This window comes from Mya arenaria, chromosome 17 (genome assembly GCF_026914265.1).
Source record: "Mya arenaria isolate MELC-2E11 chromosome 17, ASM2691426v1".
Lineage (NCBI taxonomy): Eukaryota > Metazoa > Mollusca > Bivalvia > Myida > Myidae > Mya > Mya arenaria.
In genome coordinates, this window is record NC_069138.1 from 46,621,020 (window position 1) to 46,633,265 (window position 12,246).

Consider the following 12,246-nt stretch of genomic DNA (forward strand, 5'->3'; position numbering starts at 1 on the left):
ATGCACCAGTCAATTGTATCCACGCCCCCTCAGGTCCGGATGTATACCGGGGATAGCCCGGGAAATGGGCCGTGTTTTTACCTTTCGGGTGGCCCCGGAGTGCCAGGTGAATGCGGTGGTTTTGTCTTCGCTTTAGATATAGCGGGGAATGGGCCTTACCTAGGGTCCCTGGGGTACGTGGGCATTTGGCGGGGATTTTACCATCTGTTCGTACCCACAGGGCGGGGATTTTAGCCGGGGTTGGCTGGACCGAAATTCAACCTCCCCGCTATTCCCCGGACCTGGGGGAGCCGTGGTTACAATTGACTGGTGTATTACTAATCAAAATACTAAGAGACCATGCAAAGTACAGTGTGTATATACCACGTTATAAATTGCGTTATATAGGATTCGTCGGAAGGCAAAATTGCTTAAAATGAAGACTTAAATCAAAGATACCTTTTCATTTACAACACCATTTCAAATGAAACAAAGGGCAGTCTATACCGCTTAAAGAGCCCCGCATTTGTTTTATTTTCGAAATTTGATGAGGTCATTAATTTTATCAAACACTTCGACAAACCTGTTTCCAAAATAATGTTTTGACAGTGCTCCGTCCGTCGGCTATAATGTGAAAAGGTTTGTCGAAGTGTTTTAAGAAACTAAACTCGCAATCAAAATTTGGTTAAAGAACGAAGGTAGTGCTCCGTAATCGGCGTAGACTGCGCTTTGTTTCATTTACAATGGTGAAGAAAAAGTAAAGTTATCTTTGTATTTTTTCAAATCAAAATATTGCCTTCCGACGTAGCATTTATGACGCAATTTATCACGTGGTATATACACACTGAAAGTAAGGACTGTACTGGACTGTAGACCTGATATCAAAATAATTATACAGCTGAAAAGCACATTCAAAAAAGCCTCTTCGTCCTTGCCATATGATTATTCATAAATTAAGGCTCTGTGCTTAACTTGAAAGAACATGTACTGAAAAGTTTCCGACTTGTTTATATAAAACAGCTAGTTGTTCTTGATGGCCCGAGAGGCCAAAAATGCCGGCCGCGATGTATTGCTACGATTCCGGCAATAACACTTCAAGCCCGTAGAGGCAGCGCCTTAGTTCATATTATATTAATATTTTATAAAATCATTTTATTGTTTAACATGTACCGTAGAGAAATATAATAATAAGCCTGCCACAAACATACATTGTGAGCATGCAAAAAAAACTCGTCGACCCAGTGCTGTTATTTGAAGAGTGAATACTTTTATCTGCCAATGGTTCGCCCAAACAAATAAATATCAAGCAAGACAGACAAAACGAATAAAGAAATACAAAAGCAAGTTGAAATTGCCAAAAATATATTACATCTGATTAGGCCGTGCGAAGTTGATTCTTTATTTAGCATCAACTGGCTGGGTCGTTCAAGAAACTCGAAATAATTAAAACAACAGTTTTTAACTATCATAATGTAACGAAGAAGACTGACGTAATTATGATGGATAAACATGTTGAGCCTTTGTTATGTTTTTAAACATCATGGGTTTAGTTTTGTCTTTAAGTTTATCATTGCTGTAAGCCGGCTGTTTATTGATCTCAGAGTAACACTGCTTGTTCTTTACTTGATATGTTGTTTGATTTTTTCTTCTTTTAAATTGAAATCTGACGCTAAACATATAATCAATTTGATATTACCTCATTTTAGAGAGCTCGCGATGCGTCTCAAGTTTGAAAAGAAAATACCTTAAATAATCAATATAATATCTCACATTTCAACTAAAATTGGACAAAAGACGTTTAAAGATTTTCCACAATGAAAAGCTTCCATACAAATTGCAAACCGATAAATGTGTGCATTCCCTTCCATTTCATTTAAGACGACATTGATTTACAATTGAGTGAAAATAGAAGAAAATCTTAGGGTGACAGTTTCTTTACAGACACGTATGATAGAAACTCGCCTTCACATTGATTATTTACATGTCTGAATGTTTGAGAAGGTCACTTCTTATTCATTTTCAATCTATTGATTTTGTGTATAAATAATCCTCGCGGGAAATAGTCTGGGACAAGAGATTTAAGCACGATCGTGTTTATGATCAAATTATTGTTTAACGAATATACAAGTATCTCATTTATATGGAATTCCATTGTTTACTCTGTTAAAATAAGCCAGGTATGTTTGTTCTAGTGCTCAAATTTGCTACAGTTTCATTAAGTAGCTATTTATATTCTGATTTATTAGATTCTAGTAAACTCTTAAAAATATCTATTTGTTATTAGCATCTTCCTATTAGTCTGCCAATCTATCAGCGAATGTGATCAATTTGTATATTTGATGAGATTTAAAAAACAAGCAAGTTTTCACAAACAGGCAGATTTCCACAACAGTTCGTTAGATCAACCACCACCGAAGTCAGGTGTTTCTTCGAGATGTCTGTTAATGTATTGGGACCCTCATGCGACCCAGTAAGAAATCAGATGTGTTTGTTAAAGCGTATTGAATCACTATTACGTAAGGCAATAACAATAGAAAATTATATGCCTGCTTAATTTACTTAAATTCACATCTGGTAATGAAATGTTATTGTATAAATGAAGAATAAACATTATAATCAGCAGGAGTTGATAAGATGCGAGGGTTGTTACCGTCATAAACGCAATAGAGTAGCCTGGATACACACACATTCGACAGCCTTGTTTAACAAATATAAAATCAGATTTGTTCAATCATATTTAGATTACTATTAAAACGTTAACATAGATAAGATGTACAGTGACAGACATATGGATTATGGATTATGTTCGGTTTTGTAAAGTAAACGCGTTTACAAACCAATAAAAGCGGTCAGTCTAGCTTAAAAATTAGCAACACAGTTTTGAGGTGTATTGGCGATATTACGATCTGATGCTTAAAGGTCATTACACAACTCGTTACTTACTTTATGTAGCATATGAATAAAACTTATGTTGAATTCAAATCGGCTTGCATTGTTAATCAACGTTTAATATGACTAGTAAATTTCTCGGTTTTTACCCATCTTCAAATACTTGCATCAGGACGGTTTGGTGTCATTTTGTTAATGACATAATGATCTACTTCTGTTAACCAAATGAGGATAAGACATGAACGGTTGGCCTTACAGATTTCCATATTCTTTATAGTTATACATTGTATCACTCCTTGTTAGAATATCAGGAAAAATTCACGTATCAAGTGCTCTTATTAATCCCTTTGTGATTGTTCATGGTCATCAAGATTCTAATCAAGATTTAAACAAAAATAGTTTAATAGCTTAACTGGTCCGGGATCATAGTTAACAATACTATCACAACCGTATTCTGATTTAATCATTGTCCGGGATCAGAGTTAACAATACTATCACAACCGTATTCTGATTTAAGCATTGTATTGGATCAGAGTTAACAATACTATCACAACCGTATTCCGATTTAATCATTGTCCGGGATAGGAGTTAGCAATACTATCACAACCGTATTCTGATTTAATCATAGTTTATTAACATAGCTATATACTTAACATGACTTTTCTCTTTTTGTTGACGTCTTCCAGGTGTGTTTGCACCATAATTAAGGTCAATGACCTGCTTTCCAAAAGTGTATTGACCAACATATCTAGCCTGTAATGATATCTTAGGTATAGGTTTCAACCTCTTTCTTTAGCATTCTCACCACTTTTGTTTCCTCTTGCTTTGTGACATTTTGAATTTGGACCGGCCAACCGTACATGCCTTTGACAACTTGTTGCTAAAGTTAAACACAATTTACTGTTTTAAACATTAACTAACAGAAGCATCTATATCAAATGTTTAATGGTACACGGATTGTTAAATGAAATACTAGACGTTAGAAGACCATTGCCATTCATTCCTTCATTCCATTTTTACCAAAATTGATAAATTTCTTTTTGTTTAACTAATGGCATAAAACATCAGCATCTACATTGGCAACAATTTCTTAACATTCTTAATATACATACCAAGCTTACATTTGCTAGACGTTAGAAAATTAGTTATATAATAAACGGTTTAGTTATTTGTTTTATTATTAAGTTTACTCAAGTTACGGCATACTTTGATAAGATATACCTTTTACGTTTTTCCTTTTTTCAGTGATGTTGTGGTTAAAATGAGGTTGTGCACGCAAACTTGTTTAAACACCCAGTAATTTTTCATTTTACTGACCGTTTTAAGGCGGTACCTAACAATCCTTGATAAACACACATGGTTTTTATATAGTATATATGCACTGTGTTGTTTGTGGAGTTTTGTGTTGTTGTTTCATCTTTCTTGTTTGTGTTTTTTGTTTTTGTGTTCTATGTCTTTGGCGTTTACTCTATGCCATTAAAAGGGGTTAATTTGGCTACTGAGCTTGTTTCTGTAGTTTTTCATATAAATATGGCAATATTCAAAGGACGCCTATACCCAAAAGAATATTAAGATATAAAGCCTTTCTGGCGACCTGTATCTCGTCACATTGGGTGTATACCACATACATCCGTCTTGATTTTATTCTGTCTCGACCGATACTCGTTTAAACCCTGGGCTCGACGTCATGCAGGCCTTCGGAAAAGCATCCTATATCCGATATTTATTAAATTTTTCAGTTTGTTTGCAATGCCTCATTAGTACGCATTGTAATTGAATAAGACGGAGTAAGCTGCCCTTATATCACACTACAATGACAATTGACTTTTATCGAGGTTAACTATCCATCCGTATGCTCACCTATGTTAAGAGTGTGATTAAGTGTTTGTTGTACAAAGCTCAGCTGCGAATTTCGCTGTTTAGCTCACAACACTTTTAAGTTTTTTTGATCGGATTTTGGGCCGAAAACCCCAAAGCTTACTGGCGAAACAAAAATAGATTTGTTCATTATCGTTTCAAAACATGAGCAGGCGAACACGAAATAATCTAGTTTTTCTTTCTCTTTTAAATGTACGTTTAAATAAACATACCACACTTTTTCTTTATTTCATATAATTCGTTCAATTTTCCGGTCATATAACATAATTTTGAAATATAACATGGATGATTTGATTGCTTTATCAGTTGCATCTCGGCATAACAAGAAAGAGTTTTTGTCACTTTGTAGATATTTAATATTTTGTAAGTAGTTCGTAGATAAGCATGGTATTGAGTTTGAAAAAAAATGTGTTTTAGGAAGGAAACAGCAGGTTCGACAATGGTCTTTGACTGCACATTGGAAGAAAGAAAAACGAGATGGCTTACTTTTGGATTTCTGATTTTACTTATTACGCAGACAGTCACTTTTCTCGGTCTGATATCGGGATGGCGTTTTAAATATCCGACCTCTTCACCACTCGAGACCAACAGGCAGTGTATGGCATGCGATGATCTCAAGACATCCTTATATAACATCCATAACACTGATAAGGACATCAATGCACTAAGACAAAGGCATAACTCTTCTTTATGTTGCGGTGATGTCCACAATGTCGTACGGCTTCTTACTAAAAAGGTAATGTACATAGTGCCAAATTAATGTTAATAACAGTGTAAACATGTTTCATTTCTATTTTTAAAACATGTGTACCTTATAGAATAGATATCTGTACTGTGCTGATAGAGTGAAATGCTTACAAAAAGAAATGTATAAAAAAATAAACAGTTAATATGATCGAAACATTAGTCATATGCTTTGCTGACGGTTCTATACTTTATTTTAGGAATTGTCATTGCAGTATTACGACTCAAGTACAGCATATTCAAGTAAGTGATCACCATTCATTCATTGAATACTATGGTTATATGTGACATCCGTCCGGTCTCAAAAGCATCGGATCAGAAAAGAAGTTTACTGCATGTATGTATGGATTGTTATTTTAATATTTATTGTCAAAAGTATTATGTTTACGTTGAAATATTTAGTTTTTCACCGTCTACTGTCATCATTCTTAATCATTGATAAAATACTATTTCCAGTTAGTACAAATTCAAAATCAGAACAAACAACGGGTCTAATGTCAATCTGTTTTAACAATGACTACAAAATGATGTGTTTGTATCTTGGAATCAGTAGGTCAAACTTCAAAACTTCAAATACCTCCGCTAACCGTTTAGGAAATGTATTTTGAATTATTTCTAACAAGACGATATTGTTTTAAATGAGTAGTTTGCTGTCTATTATTTATAAAAAAAAGTATGTTTTAATGAGTAGCTTTGTACAATTCACAAATGATGCGGAACTCGAGATTTTTGGAGAGTGGAACATATTTTTCAAAAATGCCTTGATCAAGTTCTTGTTGATCTTGCGATCGACGCAGAAAGTGTGTGTCAAGATTCTATCTTACAAATGCTTTAAATGTTTTTAAATAACGGTTAGATTTGTTTGCTCTTAACTTGTGGTGTAAAATAATTTTAACAGTTACCATCAACAGAAAAATACTATATTCTAAAATCTGCAAACTGTAAACCATACTATTGCTGTATTAGCCATTTTGCATCGTGCCACAGCTATGTTTTAATACAGGTATAATCAGAGAATCGTTTATCAACAACTGTGACTTAGAACAGGACTTTAAAACGCCAAAAGCGAAACTCGTCGGTGTAGTAGATGCCGTGCCAAGTTTTATTGTTCAATGTGATCATTCTACCATGGTTTATATCATAAGTTTTAAAATTAAATATTACTCTCAGGAAAATCATTTTAGTCTTTATTTTTCCGTGATATAACATATCATTAACCACGCGTCTCATCAGACTTCTATCTCCAGAAATGTATAAACAAGGACTTTAATTTTAACATTTATATCTTTCGATCAAGTTTAGATCTAAGTTGTTATTGTTTCTCTTTCATAGGTGATTCAAAACTAAGATGGAATAAAAACAGCCGTACATTCACTGCGAACAACTGCATTCATCTGGAACTTGAAGGGGAATCTTTATCAAAACACAAGGCTACTATATAGTATCTTCAACGTTAAATGTGAATGCTACGAGAAGGAACAATTCAACACCAACATTCAGTCACCACGTGAACCTCCTGTCACACAGATTTGGAACGACCAGTGTCCTAATGCAACGCAATAAATCCATCAAAGAACAAAACCACGATGCTTTTACAAGTTTATTGTCCGCAGTTTTCAAGCTCCAAAAGCACGATCGGATCTCCGTGTCTGTGAGCCACCCAGAGTATATATCTCGTAACTCTTCAGCGGACAACTTTATTGCATACTTCACTTACAACTTCACGTAAATTCGAGTTTAATTGTACGATTCATACTTCTTATAACAAGAGTTTTGTACAATGATTAAGGTTTGCTAAATACACAAAAACATTTATATTGGTGTGTAAGTAAAACAACATAAAATTGATTTTCCTTGATCTTTGAGTCCTTACACAGGATTTAAAGGGAGTTAAAGGCTACATCACTTGTCCCTGTCATTTCCCTTGATAAAAAAATTGAAGACAAATATGTGTTTATGCCTATTGTGCTGGTCATAGCGATTCTTAGAAATGTGTATGACTAGATTTGACTAGACATTTTAAACAGTATTATTTCATTAGGCAGCATTTCTATTTGTTATTGATTTGTGTTGTTGTGATTATCGTCAAGATATATAAATCAATAAATAGTTACATGTTTGTTTGGTTTCCACGCTATGTTTTTTTTTCCATTTACGAGGTGGATGATAAAGAAGTTATAAATATTTATTTATCAAACTAAATATTTGTGAGAGATTTATTCGTATCAAAAGGAAAAGCGTTTAAGCCGTTGACAATTTTGCATCTACAATTACTCTGTATTGCTTAAAACAAGTCCAGTGTTTTTATAGTTTGGATGTGTTGTGTTCCCCGACGGATCTCTGTAAGAGAATACATTTAGATATATAGGTGTCAGTCAATTCGGCGTTATGTTTCCAGTTATTTTCAATCTTAGAAGAGCTTCCTTATGTCATTTGCTATTAATATAAAGCAGTTTATAGGTGTATATAGTTTAGTAACATCTTCAGTACGTTTATGTATACAAAACAACGACATTAATGAAATAAAAGATCAACTAATTTGAACGCAAACGTATTCCTCATTACATGATCAAAAATTAATTCAAGTATGCATATATACAAAGAAAACACAATTGATATGAATGTGAGATACGACAGACATAATATGATCACTAATTATAATCAATATTTAACACATTACATATGTTTAAATTAACATTTAGTATGGACAAGCAAGCGTTTAGCAAAATATTTAAAACCACTTTGTCACGAAAAGAGTCATATCATATGACCAACATGTACTTCGTAAACAAGTACGGTGTATGAATAATGATTTATTACATAATATATAAATGAAATGTTTAAACTGAGTTAAATTCTAAACTAAAGCCCTAACTAAGTGAAATAGGTTACGAAACAATATTAACAATGTTATGACGACGTTCGAATCCTTAAGAAATACATTTGCACTAACTATGCTAGGTCTAACAAAGCATTTTCGTTTTAAATATATTCTGCTTAAATCACTAAATACCTTACAAACAAAAACAAAGTGATACTCATCTTCAATATCACCACTAACATATGGTGCAAAAGCGTTGATTATGAGTCGAAACTGATGATACAAAAGTCTTAATTTAGTAAACGGAGTTTGATATTTTAGCAAATTTGTCGAGATACTCAGAACGTTCGAAAGATGTTTTAAAGAAATTATAGTACACAAAACGGGGCTGTTACTCATCGCGTTGTACCAAGATTGTTTAAACTGATAAATAAGTCATTCTTTATAAACTTAGTAACGAGTTCATATCGATACAGCTAGGATTAATCCAAACATTTGAAACTCCAGCTGTGTCCAGCAATATTTTTACATTATATTAATGGCTCAATTGGACTTCTCTTTCCAAGAGTCTGCTAAAAGACCAAACCTCATTGTGCTGACTATAAGAGTACCGTTATTGAGTGTTTTACACCAAAATGTTATAACACATACACACCTTGCTTCAAAGTTCACCTTAAATTAACATTGTGTATGTTGCTTTTACAGATTTTAAAAAAGCATTTGGCTCTGTTAACCGTTCATTATTGTATGATGTTTAACGTAAAAACAATATCTCAGGATGTTTGTATAGAACTAATAAGTCAATATACGCCTCTGTTAAAGGTGTTGTTAAGACCAAAAACAGGACTCTCCAATGTTTTTGATTGTCCAATAGGATTACGTCATGGTTGTAGTTTAAGTCCAATATTGTTTGCCTTGTTTGTAAATGAACTGCATAGCTTGTTTTTAAACAACAATTTAAGAGATTTACAACTTTTTTCCTGATATAACTGAAATATTTCTAATTATGTTTGCAGATGATATTACATGTGTATCTGACACCGTTGTAGGCATACAAAGGCAGTTATATATTTTACAGGATTTTTGCAATGAATGCAAGCTTGTTGTTAATATAGACAAAACGAAAGTTATGGTATTTAAGAATGGTGGACAATTATCAAGACATGAAAATTGGTATTATGCAAATAGTAAACTTGATGTTGTAGAGGGTTTTGATTATGTTGGTGTTCATTTTTCAAGTACATTATCTCTGTATAAAATGGCTGAACATATGTCAAATAAGACAAAACGAGTACTCTAGCATGTTTTAAGTTCGTTTCAGAATTATAGTCATGTTCCATATAAAACACTTTTCAAAGTAATTGATGCAAAAATCATGCCAATTATGTTATATGGCTCAGAGTTGTGGGGACTTAAAAATATGGTTTGCATTGATAATGTACATATGTTGGGATGCAAGAGGTTCTTGAATGTTCAACAAAACGCTTGTAATGATGTGGTTTTAGGTGACTTGGGACGTTTTCCTATGTATATATATTCATCTACACGTTGTATCAAATACTGGACTCGCCTTCTTAATATGCCGAAAACTAGATACCCTACATTTTATGTTATAATATGCTTTTATATTATGATAGCATCGGCGTTTGTAATTAGGTGACTACTGTAAGAGAAAATTTATATAGTAACGGCTTTGGCTATATTTGGAAAAGCCAACATGTCAATAATGTTACGTTGTTTTTATTCCAGTATACTTATAGGTTAAAAGATCAGTATTTGCAAATATGGAGAGCTAGATGTATACCGAATAGAAAGTTATCATTATATTCTCAATATAAAACAAATTTAACACTTGAAACATATGTTTATGTTTTAGATGTAGCTAAATTTCGTAAATGTTTTGCAACATTCAGATGTTCTGTACAATCTTTCTATAGAAACCGGTAGACATTTTGGGATACAGAGAGATATGCACTTGCCCATTCTGCGAATGTTATATTGAAGATGAATTCCATTTTTTGTTGATATGTCCTTTATATAATGTTTTAAGGAATGTTTATATTGCAAAATACTATCGAGAAAACACTACTGTTGATAAATTTTATGATTTAATGTCTAGTACAAATGCTTTGAATGTACGTAAATTAGCAATGTTTATTTATTATGCATTTGAAGAAGGAAAACATTGTATGGACATTTGAGTTTGATATCATAACAATGTCATTATCACTATCTATCATGAGTGGTTGATACATGTATGCTATTGTGTTTGTGTATGGGCCTTTTGAACAATAAACTTTGAACTTCGTTGATGTTGACTATTTTACATGTTATGATAATTTACAAAACGTCAGATGAACCCTTTCAATCTTTTTATTATTTCCAACCCCCAAATTCCACAAGCACAATTCAAAACGTGTGATAATTATACATAATTGACATATCGTACTTTGTTTAAGTGGCTTGTTTTTTTTTCTTATTTGAAAGATGGACATTAATGGCCTTTAAGCATTTCCCCGTTAGTGTTGACTGGTTCACTTTAGTTAAAAACAGTCCCAAGGTAATTGAAGTTGTCAACAGCTTCTAAGATATAGCCAGTGTATGACTACTTTTCAGTTTTTTTCATAGGAACGTTTCTTAACACAGCTATCTTACTTTTATCAAGGGGTATCAATTCACGTGGTAAATTAGAATTTTATTACAAGGAGCAGGCAGAGAAAGTGGAACTATTTAACATAATAGATAAAATAAAGTTGTTTCTTGGTGTAGGAAAGTTTAAAACAGTTTCACCATTTTCACTTTTCATAGGCTTTGTGATTTTTTCATCAATTTGAATTTGCCTAGCAGATATACGATGCAGGAAGCAAATAAAAATAAAGGGGACTTTCGACCTATGTATCAATATTGTACATTGGAGGATGCAAAATCAGAGGAGTTGTTCATCGGCTGTCTGTCATCTGTACAAAACCTGGTATCTCAATTACAGGCCCATGTCCCAAGTGCCAAAAGAAGCGTAAACACCATCTCACAAAAACATTCACGGGGTAATGTCACTAGACATACAGTGTAAGGAATCACATGTTATGAGCTGGACATCCTCTCCCCACCTGGAGAATGGTAATTACTTAGCGAGTGTCAGGCTCTGTCATGGATAATTTTCAAGCGGTATATTGCCAAATCAATTCCGAAAGTTTTGTGAAGCTACAAATATTGCAGATTTTAGCGAAGATTACACCAAAGAGCCTATATGTTATTATAAAACTTTGTGGAGAATGAACCAAAGAAATCGAAAGCAAAGCTCTTAACATTTTAACATATGCACGACACTGTAAACGTACATGTCCATGACAATAATAACCAGATCACCAAATATGTACGGGAGGAGCAAAGTCCAACAAAAAAGCCAATGACATCTTGCATATGACGAAAAGAATTCCTTAGGCAGCCAAACAAATACCATCAGGTTTCAAGTCAAGAAGAGGAGTTGGGTGGCATGGAGAATTGTCAGACAATAAAGCTGTAATAAAAACCCATGTAGTTTATTTCATGAACAATTGTGAAATTGATGCCGAAGTTTTGATAAAAAATATTTGGAATTTCATTTGTCATTACCAAGATAGCCATGACCAATGCTTATCAACATCAAGATGCAAAACGGACCCAAAGTATGAGCGTTCAAAATACATCATCAAAATTTGAAAGGCTATCTTGACATGTGTTTTAAAGTTCATCCCAGTTTACGAGGAGGCTGAAAAATACAATTACTGTATGGATGCACTTTATCTGGAATCATTTAATAATGCTTTATTACAGTATGTAGACAAAATAATTTGTTTTGGAATAGGCTATTACAAACTAAGAATAAACCTTGCTGGTTTGGACTAGAATGAGTCGACCAAAAACGTCGGAGAAGAAGTCCCGTAGAAAAGATATCC

The 12,246-nt window shown here is 33.4% G+C and overlaps 1 protein-coding gene across 3 annotated transcripts; it reads left to right on the plus strand.

The window, feature by feature from the left end:
* The first annotated feature begins 1,942 nt into the window (after nt 1–1,942).
* Nucleotides 1,943–7,609, plus strand: LOC128223931 (uncharacterized). Of its 3 annotated transcripts, XM_052933420.1 has the most exons (5): nt 1,943–2,156; nt 2,355–2,449; nt 5,164–5,482; nt 5,691–5,733; nt 6,494–7,609. In XM_052933420.1, exons 1-5 carry the CDS (start codon nt 2,076–2,078, stop codon nt 6,694–6,696), a joined length of 741 nt encoding a protein of 246 aa, XP_052789380.1. In that variant the 5' UTR covers nt 1,943–2,075; the 3' UTR covers nt 6,697–7,609. The 3 variants fall into 3 exon arrangements, 1 of the variants encoding a protein (XP_052789380.1); XR_008259404.1 differs by lacking the exon at nt 2,355–2,449 and having other exon boundaries at nt 5,691–7,609; XR_008259405.1 differs by lacking the exons at nt 1,943–2,156; nt 2,355–2,449 and adding an exon at nt 2,682–2,827 and having other exon boundaries at nt 5,691–7,609.
* The last annotated feature ends 4,637 nt before the right edge of the window (nt 7,610–12,246 follow it).

Bases quoted from the DNA above. Each gene is read 5' to 3' on its own strand.
- LOC128223931 (XM_052933420.1), top strand. From the start codon at position 2,076: ATGATCAAATTATTGTTTAACGAATATACAAGTATCTCATTTATATGG. The intron at 2,450-5,163 runs GTAAGAAATCAG...AATGTGTTTTAG, and splicing joins TGGGACCCTCATGCGACCCA to GAAGGAAACAGCAGGTTCGA. The intron at 5,734-6,493 runs GTAAGTGATCAC...GTTTTAATACAG, and splicing joins CTCAAGTACAGCATATTCAA to GTATAATCAGAGAATCGTTT.